This window comes from Psammomys obesus, unplaced genomic scaffold (genome assembly GCF_907164565.1).
Source record: "Psammomys obesus unplaced genomic scaffold, mPsaObe1.curated_primary_1811, whole genome shotgun sequence".
Taxonomy (NCBI): Eukaryota; Metazoa; Chordata; class Mammalia; order Rodentia; family Muridae; genus Psammomys; species Psammomys obesus.
In genome coordinates, this window is record NW_026596131.1 from 11230037 (window position 1) to 11250376 (window position 20340).

The following is a 20340-nucleotide window of genomic DNA, read 5'->3' on the forward strand; positions in this document are numbered from 1 at the left end:
TATACATATATACATATATATTATTGGTTGTTTTGTTTTTGTTTTTGAGACAAGGCCTCTCTATGTAGCCCTGGCTGTCCTAGACTCACTTTGTAGACCAGGCTGGCCTTAAACTCCTCTGCCTCTGGAGTGCTAGGATTAAAGGTGTGCCAACAGCCCATTTGTACTCCTAATTTTTTTTCAAGATTATTTATACAGTACTCTTCCTGCATGAGTGCCTACATACCAGAAAAAGGCACCAGATCTCATTATAGATGGTTATGATCCACCATGTGGTTGCTGGGACTTGAACTTAGGACCTTTGGAAGAACAGCCAGTGCTCTTAACCTCTGAGCCATCTCTCCAGCCCCCGTACTCCTACCTTTTGAGTTGGGTAACTTTTTCCCAGCCACACCATAAGATACCAACCTCCCTTCTGGTCCCCAGAGTAGCAAGCCCCTTCCTGCTAATACATACTTGTGACAGTTTACACTGACTCCATCTTGTTTCCTGGTAACCTAACTCCTCAGCTGTGGGTGACTTGGCTGGCAATGCCTTATGACTGCTGGCCGTGACACTGGAGACTTCAGTCTTCCACTCTCCTCGAACGCAGTTCTCTTGTTCATCCTTGCATAGCTCCAGTCTCCCCAAGACCCCAGAGCTACTAGCTTAAAGCCTGGACACCCTGTTCTTACAGATAGCCTTGAAGGAAAAGCAGTGTGGTGCAGCCCCACCCTCCCAAAGGTGTAAGGTAGCCTTTGTACCTCAACATAAGCCGCTTGCACTGTCCAGAGGTCAGGGAGAGAGGGCCACCCTTCACAAATTCCAAGAAACAAAATCCTGAGGCCCTGTCAAGGATGGGTAACCCTTGGAATAGTCAGGTATCAAAACTCTCCCCGTTAGAAATGGCAGTTGGCCAGACTTTCACATTCTCGCATGCAAGCCTGGCTGGTTTCAGCAGGTTTTGTGGCAGAACGCACACTGCAGAGCTGAGCCTGAGCCATAATAGCTTTGTTTTAATCAGGTTTTTCAGTAGAAAAGGAAGCCATTTCCTTCCCATTCCCTACCTTTTCTTCAGGCTAAAGCTGGCTTAATTTCTTCTGGCCGACTTTTATTTAACCCTCTCTGTAGAAGGCTTCCCTGGCTGTGGTGGTGGAGCTGAGCCTTCCTGTCTGAGCTGCCTGGAGTCTGAAGGCAACTCGAGTGCTACCACAATGGCCCCACCAACTTCCGCCCATTTTTCTGCTAAGTGCTGTGTTTCCATCCCTGGCTGGGCCCTGTGCCCATGCAAAGGCCCCATCCTGGCCCACAGGACACAACTGAAGGAAACGAGCTGGTGGAGTTTCTTCAGAGCACTCCTGTGTGGGAGCGGGCTCCAGACCACGGTGGGACTATTCCCACAGCACCGATGTTTGTGACTTGGCTATAGAGGACAGGGCTGTCCTCTATATATCCCATCCGTTGCCCCTTGGGGGACACAGGAAGGTGTGTTCAGGGAGGGGTAAGAAGAGGTTTGAGACAAGGTATCTTGCAGCTCAGGTTGTCCTTGAGTTCTGGATCCTCTTGCCTCTACCTCCCACACAGACAGACCCTGTGTGGTTGCTCTTCTGATGCTCCCCGGAGGCTCCTGGGGCAGTGTGCCAGTGTTGAAGTAGCAGCGTGGCCTGGAGGTTCTTTGCTGGGCTGGTGTGAAAATTAGCTGAGAAGGGCTTAACATAAAACCTAAAATTGTTCCCACTATCTATCTATTTGTTTGTTTGTTTGTTTGTTTGTTTACCTCAGTGCTTGGTCCATTGTCTGTGACATCATAAATCTTCAGCAAATTATTTATTGGATAAGTAAGCGAGCTAGCTATCCAGTGATTCTTTTTGTTGTCTATGGGTTTGTTCTTTCCTTGTTGTCTTGAGGCAGGATTTTGCTAGTTATCCCAACTGGCCTCGCTCTTGAGCCTCTTGCTGTAGGTGGGACTTCTGGCGAGTGCCGCCACACCCAGCTTAACTGTGCATTGCACACACATGCCCCTTGTCTCAGGACTTAAGTCTTAGGTTGAATGGTGAGAAAGAGCCTGCGGGGCTGGATATGGTGGCACAGGATTGTACTTACAGCACTCCAGAGATGTGAGGCAGGAGGATCCACGAGTTCTCAAGTTCTGGGCTCAGACAAGCTGAAAGGGTGTAGAGCAGGAAGTAAGCTTTGGCACCTCTTCCTTCTCTCAGTCCCTTATTGCAAACTTGGACCTCTTGATAGCTACTCTTCTGCCTCCTTCTGGTATTTTTAGTGAATCCACACATCGGAACTAACTGTTGCTAAACATGTTTAGAGCCTGGGTTAGTACATGGCAGCTGAAGGTAGACGTGAAGCCCTGCTCCATGCTGAAGAAACAGCGGCACAAGTCTGCTGTGTGTAGCGCCTGCGGTGGCCAGGCGGCCTGAGAGCGCAGTGTGGTGTGGAAGGCCCTCATTGTCAGGTCGGCGGGAGCACAGGGTGTTTCGTCAGCTGAGCTCTGAGGTTTGCAGAGGGTGCATTTCCTACATGAGGGAGAGCAGAGAGCAGGCCTCCTGCAGAAGGGGGTGGGGGAAGCTAAAACCTTTGGTAGGGTCTAGGGGCTATTGTAAAGATTCTTGGGGAAGGAGATTTTGGGTTGGGTTGGGTTGCTTTGATCAGCCTAGACTAAACTAGCCTTGAACTCAACCCAGCTTCTTCTGCCTCTCAGTGCTGGAATCACGGTGTGAGCTTTTTGTTGTCTTGAGTAAACTCGGCTCATTAAGTAAAATGGTATATTAGGACTTTATAACTTCCTGGGCTGTCACAGGTCTGAGAAGATAAGGTCGGTTGGTGCCGCTTCCCCAGTCTTCCTCCCCAGCTGCCCTGCCCCTTGCAGCTGCCCTGTGCCCTATTCAGAATTCCTTCTCTGTGCCTAATACTCTCAAAGCTGGGAAGAAGGCATGGCAGGTTGACTGGCAGAATCCAGGTGCCACAGGCTACCTGCGCTGTGACTCAAGTTCGTCACTGGAGCTCTGTGTCTGCCCTGCGGGGTTGGTTCCAGGAAGCGTTGATGGGGGTTGGCTGTATGTAGACTTCCATTCTGTCCACCAGAACCTGTTGCCTCGCGCTGTATAAATGCTCTCAGCTCACGTGGCAGTTTTTCTAGCTCCCCAGATGCTTGTGGCTCCTTCCTCTGCCTGTCAGCTCTATCTTCATCTGTATTTCTCTGTACTGTGCATGGGAGCCACATTCTGGGGTCTGATTCCTGAGGACAGAAAGGCCTCTGCCACTGAGCTGCAAGTGTGATCAGTTTCATGGCACTGCTCTCCAGCGGCCTGCAAGCACCTCATGCTGTGGCTGTTGAGACATCAGCCTCAGGTGAAGGCCGGGGAGAGGGGAAGGGGGAGTACAGACAAAAGAGAGGGGTCTTTGCTTCAGAATTGTTGTTCAGTCTCTCTTTCCTTCCCCTTCCCTCTCCCCTAATTGTTTGAGACAGGATTTCACTATACTCTGTGTGGTCCTGCCTGGATTAGAACTCACAGATGTCTGCCTACCTCTGCCTCCCAAGTGCTGGAATTAGTGTGTACCACCACTCTTGACCTCTCTGTCCAGTAAGACTGGACTGAGTCTTACTGTTTGGCCCTGCTGCCTCAGACTCTTGGGCGAACACACACACACACTGGTCTCTTGGTTTGGTTTTTCTTTTGAGGCATGATGTCCATAAATAGCCAGGCTGACCTACAACTTGAAATCCACCTGTCTCAGCTGGTGGGTGTGCTGGGATTACATGCCTGTGCTACCGTGCCTGCACATACATGCTCAGCATGTGAACTGGAGTCATTTGCTCCCTTTCTCCTTTCTTCGTTTGGAAAGCTTGGGTTGGTTCCCTTGGGTCTTCCTTGGATTCAGACTAGGGGAAGTGGCTGACCTCAGAGCCACTCTCCTTTCTTGCAGTGGTGTGGTGGTGTGGTGCGCCTTCCTCCTAGAGGCGAGAGCCAGAGGCTGGCGGGCTTCTTGTCTTTGCTGGGTTGCAGATCTCCTGCTGATGTAGACAACTGTCTGGTAAATAGTTCTCACAGCCTGAGTTAACTTTGACTAATTGAAAGTCAGAGGGAGCGAGTTCAGACAGGGATCCCCTGGGCATCTGGAAACACTGCTCTAGGGGAGGAAAAACAGAGGCCTCTTGTTTATACCTGTGTGCTCATGACTCCCTGCTTCCCTTCTGGCCCTGGTAGGGGTTGGTGCGTCTCCTAGAGCGGGTTTGTAGCACTGTTTTCTCACACTGCTTGCAGTTTAAGGTGTCAGTCTTCCATCTCCTTGACTGTCAGTGTAGAACTTCCTCACTTGTGTTCCAGTGCTGTGGCCAGGCTTGTCGTAGTTTATGGATGCTGGTTCAGATTCACATAGAACTCTTAGCATCTGGCTAGGGCAGGAGACTGTCTCTCTGGATCATTGCTTTGGTGTGATGTGTGTCCCTCCCCAGTTTTGCCTACCCCACCACTGATGGCTAGGGCTCTTAAGGAGTGTACCAGAGGAGTCTCTGCTCTCCTGCTTTCTCTGTATTATTAGACTTGCCTCCAGGATACTTTGTTGTAAATGGTTCTGACTTTGCCAGGGGCACTGTTGATTGCTTGTCTTTGCAGTACTGGGGATCAAACTCAGGTTTGTGCATGCTGGGCCACTGGGCTTCCTCATCTTTACTCCCACTTAGCTTTCCTCCGTGCTGATGTCTGGATCTGTCCCCATTGAAGAACCCCTCACTGGACAGAGAGATGGATTTAGAAAGGTTAAGGAGCCATAGACCATAGGACCAAGAAGAGAAGGGGAAAATACATTCCTACTATGGTTTTCTTTTTTAACAGCCTCGTATCATTTCTCCCAGAGACGGGGCTAAACAACCTCACTAGGCCAGCCAGACCCATGATACACAGGCTCCATCACCTCAACCTACACACACCCTGTGTGTCCCTTTCCAACTCCAGGGTCACAAAAGCTATGAAAAGCCCTGGGGAAGCCCCTAGCCTCTTAAGGCAGCTCCTGAAATAATGTATAGTTTTCCTTTAAAGAGATGTGATCCACTTCCTGTCACTCTGGGATAGACACTGTATTAGAATTCTGGTGACACTCTAGCCTACTCTCACGCTCTCTGGAGACTGTTGGGCCCTGGAGGGTTCTTAGGCCAGGCCCCTATGTGGGTCTACGGGGGAAGGCACGAACTCCAGCTAATGTTTTCCTACAATCAGCACCCAGGAAGCTGTCTCCTAGTGGAAAAACACAAGAGAATTTTACAGTCCCACGCCTGGTCACTGAACAGCTCCCTAACGTTGCATTCTCCCGTTGCTGCTACAAAGGAGTTTTTGTTGGACCCTGAGACATTGGCTCGGTCTGAACAGCAGTTGATTTACAACTCCAACCTGAACTTGACGCGGCAGTTCTCCAGGCCCACCTCCCGACCCTCCTCTTTGCCCACCTGATTGGCAGGGGGTGGATGATGAGGAAGGACAGGTTGCTAAGCAGCCTGGCTTCAACATCGTGCCCTTGATTGAATGAATGGCTGCAGTGTTCAGAAGAGGAGATTTTTGAGTCTGTCTCAGAATCAGGAGGGACTCTTTAGAGAAGGGTCTGGTCTTGGCACAAGGTCATGCCTGACTTGGGAGGGAGTTTGGACCCTCCACACCCTTCCCCTTCCTTCTTGGTGGCAGGGAACCCAGCTCTGCAGCTGCTCTTGCGTGGAGACCCTGTTGCAGAACCGCTGTTTTCTCCCTGTCAGTGAACTCCTCTGCATTTGGATCACTGTCTCCTCATGACACTAAAGATTCCTGGTTTTACTGAGTTTGAGGACATTTGGGTCAGCAGAAGTGTGCCAAAAGCCTGTAATCTAGCTCTCATTTCTCAGCCTTGGTTGGTTAGGGGAAACAGTGAAGTCAGATATTTGTATTAAGTATTAAAATAAGTGTTTTTTTTGAACAGACTGTAAAACCAATGTAAGGAGAGGTGAGGGTCAAGGAGTGCCAGAGAGAGGCCACCTCAAGCTGGGCTTTCAGGGACCTTATGTAGTCACTAGAGGGCTTCTTTGAACTTCCTCATAATTAATGCTCATGATGAAGTCTGCCCTGTTTGTTTGAAGTAAAATAGAAAACCTCCCATGGGCAACCGGTCTCCAGAGTTAGGTGTTATGGAGGGTGCCCCTTGAAGCAGTCCTTTAGTGATGTGTTCGGATACACTCCTCCAACCCAGGGGAGCCATGGGCAGGGAGCAGTCACACAGGTAGCAGGGCCATGTTCACTGCTGCAGGCTCTCAGCAGCGTGGCTCAATGCTGTTTCCTCCTAGGGGCCATGGAGACCCAGCTGCCGTGACGGGGGAGAAGTGGTCAGAGCTCTGGGACCCCAGGAGCCTGGAAGCACTGTTCACTGTTAGCATGCTGGGAGCGCTTGCTCCTTCAACTTCATGAAAAGCCCATGTGTCTTGGTGAAGAGAGTGACTGTGGCCCAGGAGCCCAGCCTTACCTTTGCGTGTTTCTTTTTCCCCACAGGATAATACAGAAGCAGAGAAGCGGGATCCTCAAGAGTTAGTGGGTGAGTACCCCGGGGCCGTACCTCTTGAGTCCTTGCCCTGAGCAAACTGCCTTCCACTCATGTCAAGTCTGTCACTGCCATGAGGCATTTCCCTCATACTCCCTCCCGAAACCTTTGGCATTTCTAGGGTGACTGGGTGAGACCACCAGGCAAAGTTCTCTGAAAATGGTGTTCTGTGTGCATTTTTCTGGGCTTTGGTTGGTTGCCAGTGTTGTCAAGGGAGTTCAGAGGCCCCCTACAGCTAGGAGCTCATCTTGGTCTTTGCTTCTTTCACTTGTGCCCAGGGCCTGACCTCTCTGTCTTTATATCCCCTGTCCCCACATCCCCTGTCCCCATAACCATATTCATGTTGCTAAAGGAGGCAGCATGGGGCCTCTACTGGCACTTGGCCTTGTTCCCAGGCAGGAACATGCCTCACCGCCTTGACATATGCTGCCCTTGGTGGCTTTGAAAAACAGGGTAACTTGGGGGAAAACACATTCCATCCATGCATCTTATTCCTTTTAGAAAGCCACTCCGCTCCTTAGTTTTGTTTGCCATGGACTTGGCTCCAAAAACCTGACCAGGGGAAGTTCCCAGTGTCCCCTGTCAATGGGTTGAGCCTTTCCTCCACAACGGCTGTCACCTGCTCCATGGCCCGCGTACTAATCTTTAGACAAGTGCGTTCCCACCTTTAGATCTGCCCCAAAGGGTGCCTGTGGAGCCCACCCCTGCGTCTCTACATTCAGAGTCTGTGTTTTCCAGCCCAGGGGCTCGAATGTCAGGAACTTGGCTTGAAGGCTTTCTTCCAGCCTGCCCACCTGCCTGTTTCCCAAGAGGTTCCCTTTTGCTGTGGGCTGCTGGCAAGGGGCTGGTTTTCCATAACTTAGTGCTAAGAATTCCCATTCCATTTGTCTTCTGATCCACTGGGCAAGAACAGAGGGTCATGTTCATTTCCCAGCATCCATGTCAGGTGGTTCACAACTTCCTGGAACTCCAACTCCAGAAAGTCCAGTGCCCTGTGCTGCCCCCACTAGGCCCATGGGCACACAGTGCACATCCACACTGAGAGACAGACACTCACTCGCACATGATGCGTGTCCACACACTCAGAAACACTCACACAATTGAGCTACACCGTCTTTTTCATTTTTCCGTTTTGGCAGGCATGGTTTATTCCTCTCTTGTGGGAACACGGCACATCTTTCATCTGTTTAGGTTCAGTGCTCTTCTCTTTAAGGGGCAGATACTAGGGCAGTACCTCTCTGGCAGAGTGGCTTCTAATCCTGACCCCGTGCTTGCTGCCCCCTCTGTCTGAACTCAGCTCCTTTTAACTGACTCCTACTCCTGAGTGCCAGGTGTAGGAGAACAAGCAAAGAGCCAAAAAGCTAACTCACGGTCTTCCCTAGTGCTGTAGCTCCTGCCCCCGGGCCTGGAGCCGGTCTGGATGCAGTCCAGGGGGGTCTCCGAGTCCCTTCGGAACCTCCTGCTTACCGCCTGTCAAGTATCCCAAAAGCGTCCTCAGCCCCAGTGGGCTTACTAATTACAGCCCACTGTGGGGCTAGCGCTGTACTTGTGTTGTAAGACCGACTTGCGCCTGACCCTGGCCCCAGTGTGTTCATAGTATGCACAGGCCCCGCTCCTCCCTGCTGCATCCCAAATCCCTGGGACCAGCCACTCTGCTCCGGTTCCTGCCTGGTGGCCGTGGGCACTGCAGATCTTTCCTCACAAAGGTCTTCTCAGGGCTTGACTCATGCTGATAGCAGGCTTCTCAGATATTAAGCGCAGCAGCTACAGGCGTAGGTACTGCCCCAGATGTCTGTGAACACTGCTTGACATTTCTTGAGAAAACGGTGTGGGGCTCCGGCTACTCTGAGATGCACAGGGCAGCTGTCATCTGTGTGGGATTCATTCTAGTCTGTCCCGGAGTCTGTGCGGTACATTTTTATTTTGTCCAGAATATGTCACTTTCTTGTCATTTACTTCCCAGGAATACCCTTGTTCCTACCCTTGTTTATGGGGGGCTGCCTCCTGTTACACTCTCTACCACATATGCCCCAGAGGGCTGGGGTTGCCACAGTAACAGTGACACACCCTGTTTTTCTAAAATGCTTTCCTGGCAAATGCCAAAGGGCACTCTTTGTCCGTGTCACATGCACATATACCCTCTCTGGCCCAGCGCCTGTCAAGGCCTTCTTGCTTTTGTTACTAATCCTCACAGAATGCCACGACCTGCTCTTTCCAGCTGCTTCCACTCTCAGCTGGCCCCTTAGGCTGGGCCAGCCTGAGAAGTTCTGCTTATCCCAGGGCTGGGAAGAAGGAAGAAATCAAGATTCGGCCTGACCGCTTGCAACCGCTGGGTGGTGCCCCGCCTGAGAGCCAGTCGGGAAATGGCAGAAAGGTTCAGGGCAGCCACAAGTGTGTAGTTCCCTTGTGGAGTATGTTCTCAGCTGCTGTTGCTTCTCAGCCCACAGCAGGACCTTTGATCCGCGTTGCCCAGCCAGAGCTTAGGGTGTGTCTGGTTACAGCCCACTGGTGACGCCCAGCACTGTACTTGTGTTTTAAGACTGCCTTGGGCCTGACCCCTGGCTTCTCTGTGTTCACAGTATGCGCAGGTCCGGAACCACAGTGGCTGACCTCGCAAAGTCATTAGTCTTAAGGGTCCTAAAGCCCTTGTTCCCAGCACTACGCTCATCACAGTGACAGAAAACTAAGCGGAGATCAAAGCACCTTATCTGCTAAGAAGAAAACAGTAACCTATGCTGGGTGCAATGGTGCAGTCCTGGCTGAAACAGAGTCACTTGAGTCCAGGAGTCTGGGCCAACCTGGAGCCCTGAATGAGTGGTCCCATGCCCCCCAACACACAACACCTAGTTTTATTGGGGGTTGTTTGTTTTTAATCCCTTAAGATCTGGGACTATTTTAAAAAATCATGACTGAAGCCTGGCATGTTGGTGCACACCTTTAATCCCAGCATTCAGGGAGGCAGAGGCAGATGGATAGTTGTGAGTTCAAGGCTACACAGAGAAACCCTGTGTCAAAAACAAACAAATAAAATCATGGCTGGAGGGGAAGCTCAGCAGTTAATGCACTCTGCTCTTGGACAGGACCCCATGTCTGGGCTCCCTACCCCCGGTAACTACCTCCAGGGGCTCTGATGCCCTCTCTGGACTCAGAGGGCACTTGCACTCACATGCAAAGACAGACATACATAATTTTTTTAAAAGTAAAGTTTTTTTAAAAAAATAAATCCAGCTTTGGGACAAAAGACTAGGAATCTTTGCTACTCTAGTCCCTTCAGCCCTAGAGAGCTGTTGCAAGAAAGGGCTTAGGTAAGGGCTGGGTACACAGTGGGTCCCCCAACAAGTTCCTGCCTGATGCTGTTAGTGGCTTTTTGGTGCTTCCCTTCCTCCTGCCCTGCGCTGCCTGCTGTTTGCTTATTGTATGGTCCTTTTCATGAGTGAATGTTTCAGAGAGCATGACAGAATCGTACAACAAACAGCCCATTGTCTGTGTGCTCCAGAGCAAGACTCTGAGGTCCTGGGTGACCAGAGGCTACAGGGAAGGGAATGAGAGAGGAGGCGAGTCTTGGGTGGGTAGTGGCTGTCCTCTGGGAGAACTGCCCTTGGGAGTTGTGGTTCTTCATGTCAGAATCAGCCCTATTGTTCAGATCTTTTTATGCACAAGCTGTTTCGGATCCAAAACATTAGGAACCCTCAACACAGTTTCTCAGCCTAGGCGGGATAAATCCAGGCCAGAAAAGTACCTTGCCAAGTAGCTCTGAGCCCCAGAATCCTGTGAAGTACCTGGCTTGTGCTTCAAGCTGACACATATCTCTTCCAGCCCTGGTTCAGCGTCTTCCACATTGGCAACTTGAGATTAAGCTTAGCCAGGGCAGAATTTATGCTGCCTGCAGAAATTGGCAAATGTAGCCAGGCGTGCACACCTGAGATCCCAGCACTCTAGGAGGCAAAGGCGGGTGAATCTCTGTAAGTTCAAGGCCAGCCTGGTCTGTAAAGTAAGTCCAGGACAAATAGGGCTACACAGAAAAACCCTGTCTCAGAAAAAAAGAAAGGTAAGGAAATTGGCAAAAGCTTTGGGTGGTGGCTCCTTCCCCTCCCCTCCCCCGGCATTTTGCTGGCGAGCTCTTTACTTAAAAGTTAGTCACTGGTGCTTGGTAGCATGTGTTATCTACATCTGTCCCCTCTACCTGAACTTCCCTCCTCCTGGGTTGACACAGGCAGGCTTCTGGCTGTTTGATTGCAACTCAGGTAACACTCTCACCAAGAAGCCCCTGGACAGCCTGCTTCATTGTTTTCATAGCATGGTTTCCTCTCTGGAATTGTTTTGTACTTGTGCTTTTATAGCCCCTGGCTTTTATTCTCAACAAAAAAATTTCCCCTCTGTTTTCTCAACAGCCTCCTTTTCTGAAAGGGTCCGTAACATGTCACCTGATGAAATCAAGATCCCACCGGAACCGCCCGGCAGATGTTCCAATCACTTACAAGTAAGTGCTGCTCTGGCTGCTGAGGCCAGTGTGGATGAGATGATGGCCTGGGTCACACTGTCTGTTTGCACCATGAGGCATGGCAGGGAGAGAGACCAAGTCAGATTGCCAGGTGGGCAGGAGCTGCAGCCTTGGATATTGGAATTGGCACCCACTGCCACACCTGCCATGTGCCACCCTCTCGACCCCTGGTCTGCATCTTCTCTGAGCCGGGGGATGTCTCAGAGGGAAATTTTCTGGGAAACTTGAGGACCCATCAGAGTGTAAAACAAATTACAGGAATGTAACATGCAGCGTTTAAGTGCATAGTCTCTGTCTCCATGTACCTGATGCTACAAGCTTCTGGCCACAGACCTGGCCTCAGGTTTTGAAAGCCTGAAGAACTCTGTTATCTGTGTAGTTGACCCATGGGACACTTCACCATAGGGTTGTTTCTCCTTGTGTCTGTTAGTTCCTCTGTGAGTGGAACCTTTCAGTTAACAATAGAGCAGATGCCCAAGGCTACGTAATTTCGGACCTTTTCCACCTGGCCTGCCTTTGATCCCACATCTTCTTCTTAATGCCCCCAGCTATATAGCAAGCCCATGGCACCACCCAAACGGATGGATGACTAATGGGTCCTAGGGCTGAGGAATGCAGCAGTCCAGGAGAGGGCCAGAGTCAGGACTAGGGCACAGCACGGATTTTTTTCCTTTCCTGGAAGTCTCCTCCCTTGGCTGAGTTGTCTGCCTCCCTCCCCAATTACCCCCAGGATGGCGTCACCCTCCATGCCAAACAAGTTCAAGCCTGTAAGGACGAATGCCAGAACCCTGCCAAGCAGAAGCAGGCAGCCACTCAGCTCTTGTTTTGTTTTGTTGGTTGTTTTGTTTTGTTTTTTCAAGACAAGATATCTCTGTGTAACTATCTGACTGTCCTAGAACTCTATTTGAGGCCGGCCTAAAACAGATGACGAGATCCGCCTGCCTCTGCCTGCCAAGTGCCAGGATGAAAGGCATGCACCACTGCCTGGCCTTCAGAGTTCTTCAGTTCAGAATATTTTTTTTTTTATCTTCCTGGGGATAGGAATCATAGAATTTAAGCAAAAGGCAAAACCTCTAATGTCCCTGGAGCCCTGACCGTGGTAGCTGTTAGGCAGGGTTCACCTCAAGCTGCTGAGCTTTCGTGTAAGGGCTCCCTGAGTGCCCTCAACATGGCACCAAGGAAAACGGCCACACTGCCAGCTTCTCCCTGGTAATGAAGTGCCTTGTAAACCTCTCAGGCTCTGTCATGCCTATCTCAGCCTTCTGACTGGGAGAGTGGCCACCTCTTCTAAAAGGTGCCCCAGGGTACTACCCAGGACTTCGAGCCCCTCCCACCGAAATCTGGTCTTTCTAGAGAGTCTGTGCGAGGCTGCCACTAGCAGGGAAGCTGCGCTTAGCCCTCCAGTTGGACTACTCACATTGCTGGCTCAGACCGCTCTTCCCAGAGGAGGCTTTGCCCTGAGTGGAATGTCTGGGCTTCTTCACTGGCACCAGACAACCCTGATGCCAGCAGTTTAAAGTATTTCTATTACTGTGATTTAGAAAACTGTAACTAAGCCAGGCAGTTACACACGTTTAATCCCAGAGCTCAGGAGGCAGAGGCAGCAGACAGATATCTGAGTTTGGAGACAGCCAGGGCTACACAGAGAAACTTTATCTCGGAAAAACAACAAAAAACAAACAAGCAAACAAACAGGACAGACTTGCCTACTGGCCAGGCTCATGAAAGCATTTTCTCAGTTAAGATTCCCTCTTCCCAGATGTGTTTAGGTTTGTGTCAAGCAGATAAAAACCAACTAGCACAGCTCCTGTTACCAGCTTCATCTTTCTAGGCCCGTATCACCAGCTTGGATGCTGGCAATAGCACTCCTGTTTTCCTAGCCCAGTGGTACATGGACAAGTTTTGGTGAGAGATTAGCTCTTGACCCTTGATTGTTAACTGATACGAGCCAGTGCTCTCAGCGACCTTACAAAAGACATTCTGAGGTGAAGCTCAGCACTAGAGCATGTGCCTGGCCTGAAATGAGGCCCCTGGTTTCATCCCAAGCACCACCAAAAACTTTTAAAAGACATCTACAAAGTTTGAGACCAACTGCAAAGAAAGTCTACCTATCTCCCTTTGAGGTGATACTTTCCCAGGTCTCCTCTGACTCAGATCTACTAAAAACATAACCCTTGCTCATCAACTCTTAAGACCTTATGCTTTTTGGGTGGTTTGGGAGCTGGTAACAATCGTGGGTTTGTTTCTTGGCTTCTGGTGGCTTTTGACTTGACCTGTCTCCCAACTCTGCACTGACCATCAAGACTAGGTCAGGAGAAGGCAGCAGTAAAAACTGATAGGTTTGGTTTGGCTTGCCTGTGCACAGCTCTGGTCAGAGGCTGGGTGGAAGGTGTCTTGTGATTGGAGTCATGTGTCACACGGCTCCACAGACTGGGTTGTGGGGGTTGGGCTTCTGTCCTGCTTACCCTCCGTCCCCTTGACAGGATAAGATCCAGAAGCTCTATGAGCGGAAGATAAAGGAGGGGATGGATATGAACTACATCATCCAGAGGAAGAAGGAGTTCCGGAACCCCAGGTGAGGTTCCCAGGAGCCTGCAGGCAAGGCCAGTCAGCATTAGGTGGGGACCAGTGTCCAGGGGAGAGCCAGCTTTGATCCTAGCTGAGCCCAAAGTGGCTTCAACCAGACTTCCACTTACATTTAGATGCCTGCTTCACACCAGAGGATTACTCATAAAATACATGTTTGAGGTGTGAAGCATCCAGAGGGATGGCTGAGCAGCCTTGCTGGGTTCTGTTTCACCACCTTGGTCCTAAAGGAGGATATTCAACAAGATAATCACTAGGGACTCAGAAAATTTGGTTTTGCCTCTTGGTAAAAGTTTTTAGAGACAAAACTGTCTGGGTCTATTGTTCTTTGCTAGTGTTTGAAATGGAGTCTTATTATGTAGCCCTGGCTGGCCTCGAACTCACAGAATTTGCCTGTCTCTGCCTTCCAAGTGCTGGGATTAAAGTTCTATAGTTAAAGGTGTGCAGCACTGTGCCTGGCTATGTCCAGGTCTTACTTCAAAAGCTCAAGCTAGTTAAACACCCAGGAAAGAATGTGGCATGTTGACAACAGGACCTACCCTAGGCAGTATTGTGAGTCCTGAGTGTGGAGGCCCCAACCCAGCCATATGCTAACTGAAGGCCAGAAACATCTACACTAGACATAGCATTCAGTTGTTGTCTTGACCCTCATCCTGTCCCCAGCAGGTGGGCCTCCCACCAGGAGGCTGAATAGGAAGAAGTAAGCTGGGTTTAAAGGCTTCCGTCTCTTTGTCGTGGTTCCAGGTGCTGGTGGTTCTGGTTCCTTACAGGAATACGGGACCAGTACAGAGCCTGCTCACTGATGGTTCTGTTCCTTTTTCAGCATCTATGAGAAACTGATCCAGTTCTGTGCCATTGATGAGCTGGGCACCAACTACCCAAAGGTGTGTCCTACGCACAGGGGCTGGAGAGGATGAGGTTGCTGCTGTACTGGGTGTGACTAGGAAAGGTGCGCAGAGAGGTCCATAGGATAGCATCTGCTAGTCCAAAAGATACTGCCAGGCCTGGCCTCTGGTTAGAAGCCAGGCCTGGCCTGCTAAGCCAGGACCTCTTCACTGTGCTCTTAAGAGCTTCTGGTGATCAGGAAGATAGCTTCCAAGAGGGCTAGGCCCCTGCCTGGGGAGAGGCCCATGTATGGGCCCTGTGCACTATGATGGTCTCTGACTGAAGCTTAACCTCTTCTTTTCAGGATATGTTTGACCCCCATGGCTGGTCTGAAGACTCCTACTATGAGGCATTAGGTAATGTAACCTCTATTAGCTTTCTGTTTATCTGCTCTTCTGCACACCTGTCTGTCCATCAGTCAGTGATTTAGGCGATATCTCAGGGTGTCTATGCCAGGCCGTGGCCACGGGGCTCCTGCTGACGTGGCCTTGGACAAGACATAGTGAAGACAGATGGTTGGATCAGTAATCCCCACACGATGCCACTGAAATAACGTGAGCAGAGCTGCGGTGCCGCTAGCAGCGTTTGGCAAGCAGAGTTGCCTGGCCAGAGTGCTGGGGAGGCCCTGTTGAGGGAGCTGTTAAAGCTAAGGTTTGGAGAGGGGCAGGGGCTGGAATGCCCCGGGCAGGGGAGGCATGTGTTCTGAGGCCAGTTAGTGCAGCACAGGGAACGGGGAAATTTCAGAGTCTGCGCCTGTAAGTCATCAGTCGCAAGCCAGAATCCGGTATGCCAGGTCCTGGCTCATCGTGAGTGTGTATGTGTGGCCCTCACAAGTTCTGCCTTATTTGTTTGTTAGTTACCAATATTTTTATTTATAATAAAATTCTATACCTAGCCTTTCTTAAGAAGGTAGTTCCTGCTGTGAAACGTGGGAGCAGCTCACCCTTCCCAGCATGGTGTGCAGCCTTGGTTCAGGCCATGCCCTACACTGACCAGGACCTAGCACTTCATCTGCCAAGGGCAGAAGGCTGCTGAGCCCACGCCACTATTTAGGCCAAAATAAAGAATGCAAGGTCAAGGCAGTGACCTCCCTCAGTCACACACTGCTCATAACAGCCTGTCTTCTCTCCATAGCCAAGGCCCAGAAGATTGAAATGGACAAATTGGAAAAGGCCAAAAAGGAGCGAACCAAAGTGAGTAACGACTGAGCCTGGGATGGAGGCGGTGTGTGGAGTGTGCAGGTCCTGCTGGCTGAGTCTAAGATTCAGGGTCTTAGGCTCCCTTCCACCCCTGCTCTTAAGACATCGTGAGGCTTTGAGCAGCCTTGACCCTGCCCTCTGTCTTTGAGCCCAACCTCTAACTCAGCTTAGGGAAGCCTCCACTGCTGTGCTCTTGAAGGCTTGGCATTCCCTGCATTCTGCCCTCCCCTACCCCATTTCAGAGCCCTGGTGGCTTTGTGTCTTCCAGGTCACTGATGCCTCCCCCGCCTGATTAAAAGTTGGTGTTCCTTCTGAGAGAGTGGGGCCAAGGCCTACTCCAGTTTGTGCATTTCTTGGCCCGCAGAGCTGACCTCAGCAGCCAGCTTGTGTGGTTTACTATGGCTGTCATGTCTGATAGCCATATTAGCTGTCATTTTTGGACACCGAGTACCACTTCTTCTATACAGTATGATCTGGGTCTTTTATGAATTTCAAACTAGCTCCAAAATCAAAATAGCATCTTCTAGGTGCTGCGCTGTTATGACCAGAGTTCCCGAGATAGCTAGACATCAGGACACCAGCTCCTCCTACCTTGCTTAGGGCTGAATACCTCTCAGCAACTGTGGCCCACAAAATACTTCCTTCACCTCCAGGCTGAGGGGCTACACAGACTGGTGTGCTGGTGGCCCTCTTTGTAACCAGGAATGTAGGTGCTGGTGTAAGTGGATAAATTAAGTTTCGCCCTCACGTTTTTTGTTTTTGCTCCTGAGACAGGTTTTCTGCGTAGCCTTGGCTGTCCTGGACTGGCTTTGTAGACCAGGCTGACCTTGAACTCACTGCCTGCCTCTGCCTCCCTTACAGGTGTTCGCCACCAGGCCCAGCTGATTTCTTTATTTATGTATTTTATGTTTGTGGGTACTCTGTTTGCATGTATGCCTACATGACAGAAGAAAGCATCAGATCCCCTTAAATGGTTGTGAGCCACCATGTGGTTGCTGGGAATTGAACTCAGGTTCAAGAGAGCCAGTACTCTTAACCACCAAGCCATCTATCCAGCCCATGTTTCTTATTCTTAACCATTGAGTGACTCTCCCTTCTTTCTTTCCCTCTCCCTTCCAAACTCCAGGCTTATTGCAGGGAGAGGTCTGCAGTACCTGGGGACCACAACCGTCTTTCCCCTAAGTGGAAGACATCACTTCCTGCTGGATGTGAGGAGGAGGGGCCTGGCAGCTGGTTTAGGGGCATAGTGGGCGGGCCTGCCAGGCATGTGCAGTAACCTGTGATGCTGGGAGAGATCCCAGATCTGCTGGGAAAGTTCTTAGAAGAATGATGAAAGCCCCTTCAGGCACCTCCGTCTCCCCCAGGTGCTCCCAGCCAAGATGGTTTTCAGGGCCTCTTTTGTATAGTGCCAAACTCCTGTCCCCTGGGAGCAGACAGATGGCAGAGGAAGTGGACAGCTGCACTGGTCTCATTGTCCTCTCTCTCCCTCCAGATTGAGTTTGTAACGGGCACCAAGAAAGGCACCACAACCAATGCCACAGCTACCACCACCACCACTGCCAGCACAGCTGTTGCAGGTAGAGTCCCCTCATCCAGCCTCGCACTGCCTCAGGGCCACCAGAGAGAGCAAGGGGTTCCTGGGTTGCCTAGAAAGGGTCGGTGCCCAGGCTTGGCCTTTCTAAGTTCTGCTGGCTGTGAGCATAGTCTTGGATCCTGGGGTAGGTCCCAGATTATGGCTCCCGTCTTGGCTCCTGGACCAGGGACCTCCCGTTTCTATCCTAAGCGTGCCTCTGGCTGACAGGAAAGGGGCTCTGCCTTTGGGGTCCTGTTTTGGTTGTTTTGATCTTAAGCTCTCTTGCATTACCTCTAGATGCCCAAAAGAGAAAGAGCAAATGGGACTCTGCCATCCCGGTGACGACAATAGCACAGCCCACCATCCTCACTACCACAGCCACCCTGCCAGCGGTGGTCACTGTCACCACCAGTGCCAGTGGCTCCAAGACTACCGTCATCTCTGCTGTGGGTACTATTGTGAAGAAGGCCAAGCAGTGACCAGAGGACACCCCCAGGACTTGACAGGACTGTGCAGCCCAGTAACTTCTGCTCACTGGGAGGCGCCACTCTATGTTTCAGGACTGAGATGTGCTTCCCATGTGCCTTCCAAGAGGAGCCTCTCTGTGACATTCCAGCTGGAAGGACATTGCAGCAGAGGCAATGGGCGCGTTGGACAGTCTGTCCACACACCTCTTGGGGGCTCACCCAATTAAAAGTACTGGATTCTTAGGTCCTGGCATGTCAGGTGCACTGGCCTCTCCCATGCTGTGTTCAGGCAAACATGAAGCTCAAGTGCCCTCAGCAGCAGTCAGGATTATTGCTCAGGATGAACTGTGGTGTGACGGGAACTGTGGGGAGTACTCGAGGAGCTACCATGGTCGTTCCCAGTGTGTGCCCGTGGTGTGGGCAGGTGGGAGTTCAAGGAGGGGTCAGACACATCCTCTCCTGTTGTCTACTTTCCTGATCCCCAAACCAGATCTCAATAGTCCTCAGGCAGTAGTAGCAGAGGCCCTGCTCTCGTGGGTGCAGTTAGGCGCTCCCCACATTGCTTCTGATACACACCCAGGCATTTGAAATCGGGCCAGATGGCAGAGGGCTAGGATGTGATTCCCAACCTGCCCAGGGCAGGAGCAAAGTGGGACCCTGGCCAAAGCCGCCAAGGCCCTCGGTACCTAGTGAGTGTGGCCAGCAGGATCCACACAGTGGGGGAGATGAATCACCTCCTGCTCTGCCCGGGCGTCGACTCATTGTTTATGTGAGAGCTCTGCTCTTGGGAAGGTCTCCACCACCCCACCCTTCCTCTGCTGTTATCTCTGCACAGCAGCAGCCCCTGGGCAGCTCCATTGGCCACTCTCAGAGCCCACACAGGCTCACCAACCCAGTGCTGGAGGGAAAGCTTGCCTTTTGTGCCCTCTGGCAGCTCTCCTTCCCACTCAGAGGAAGGGGTAAGTGTCAAAGGAGGAAGTCAGGCTGTGAAGGGTCCTGCTGCTTCCATAGGACCAACAGAGACGACGAACTTGCCTCTAAGGTTGTGGTTGGTGGTGGTTGTGTGATCTGAGGACCAACAAGCTGCTTGTGAGATAAAATAAAAGCCGAGTCACTATTGTCCCTTTCTCTCCTTGACAGTGCTCTGCAGTTGGGGGGAGGGACACATGCTGCCAAGAGCACCTCTAGGAAGGCCTGCCCTGTGGGCCCTGCAGGCGGCCCAGGACAGCCAGGTGTGAGTAACTGCACAGGGATGCACCTCAGCTCTTGGAGTTCAGTCTGCAGCAGCCTCCCAGCCACGTCCTGTCACACACTGTCCTCAGTAACACACTTCCCAAGGCTGTCAAGAGGGGTCTGAGAGTGAAGCATGAGCTTTGCGAGGCAGAAATGAGAGCAGCCAGGCTGGGGAGTTGGCCACGTGCCCATCAAGGACTGTTTCAGATAAGGGCTCAGGAAGCCCAGACTAGCCTTGCACCCCTGATCCTGCTGCCTCTGTTTCCCAAGCGCTGGGATGGGACTGTGCCATCACACCTAATATGGTATGGGGACTGAACCCAGGGCTTCCTTATGCTAGGCCAACACCAACTGCGCCACATCCCCGACTTGTATCAGGTCTCAGAGGTGGGATGCTGAGAGTCTGGCTGTCGGCTGGGCACTCCTAAACCATCACTGTGCTGCCAGTTCACTTTCTCCTTTCCTGTAGTTCAGTATCCAAGCTGAGGGACTGGGGAAACGCACCTTTAGTGTTGTCCCTCCAGTTAGCCTAGTCCGCATGATGCGTCACAGGCATGCTCAGAAGCTGGGGAATGTCCACAGCTGATTCCAGACATCAAGAAGGGAACCAGCCATCACAGAGTGGCCGGTTCAGCATCTGAAGGTGTGGTCACTGGATTCAGATTGGCACTCTATGCCCCAGGTTCATGCTGTGACTATGTAACTCTGCCTTGTATGACTAAGCCACCACTGTTGCCAGTGGTGATGTGCTGGAGGCCAAGTAATGAGCAGGGGCCTGCCATTCTGTAACTTACGCTTTTAGATGTTAAGGTTGGGGAGTGTGGTGCCTGGGATCAGGGCTTTGTGCTCTACCACTGAGCTAATCCCAGGTTCCAGACCCTTCTAAAGAGAGGTGTGCCCTGTGTAGCCCAGGCTAAAACAGCCCTGGCTGTCCTGGAACTAACAGAAATCCACCTGCCTCTGCCTCCTGGGTGCTGGGATTAAAGGTGTGTGCCACTGCACCTGGCATTGTTTTTGCATTTTTGAGTTGGAGTTTGGGGACAAGGAGATGGCCTAGTGGACAAAGCGCTTGTTGTACAAGCAAGGACCGGTGTTCAGATCTCAGCATCCACAGAAGCTGGGCCAGACAGCGTGCTGGGGGCAGAAAACCCTGCTCGAAAGATGAAGATGGGAAGCAATAGAGGAAGACGTCCCAGAATCCACCTTGCCTCTGCACACACATGGATGCATGCACACACTAAAACAGCCCACACTAGCTCCAAACGACCGGGTTCAAGTGATCCTCCTGTCTCGGTCTCCTAAGTAACTGGGACAACAGGTGTGTGCCATAATTTACACCCAGCTCTCAGT

At 51.3% G+C, this 20340-nt stretch overlaps 1 protein-coding gene across 3 annotated transcripts in view; it reads left to right on the forward strand.

The window, feature by feature from the left end:
- Sap30bp (SAP30 binding protein) overlaps positions 1-18877 on the forward strand; it is a 33554-nt gene extending 14677 nt beyond the window's left edge. For all 3 annotated transcript variants that reach the window (XM_055592614.1, XM_055592616.1, XM_055592615.1), the window contains 8 exons: positions 6498-6540; positions 10938-11026; positions 13531-13622; positions 14457-14517; positions 14823-14874; positions 15653-15711; positions 17210-17294; positions 17588-18877. In XM_055592614.1, coding sequence (XP_055448589.1) covers positions 6498-6540; positions 10938-11026; positions 13531-13622; positions 14457-14517; positions 14823-14874; positions 15653-15711; positions 17210-17294; positions 17588-17769 — 663 coding nt within the window. In that variant the 3' untranslated portion in view covers positions 17770-18877. The remainder of the gene's footprint in view (positions 1-6497; positions 6541-10937; positions 11027-13530; positions 13623-14456; positions 14518-14822; positions 14875-15652; positions 15712-17209; positions 17295-17587) is intronic.
- Positions 18878-20340: the final 1463 nt, after the last annotated feature.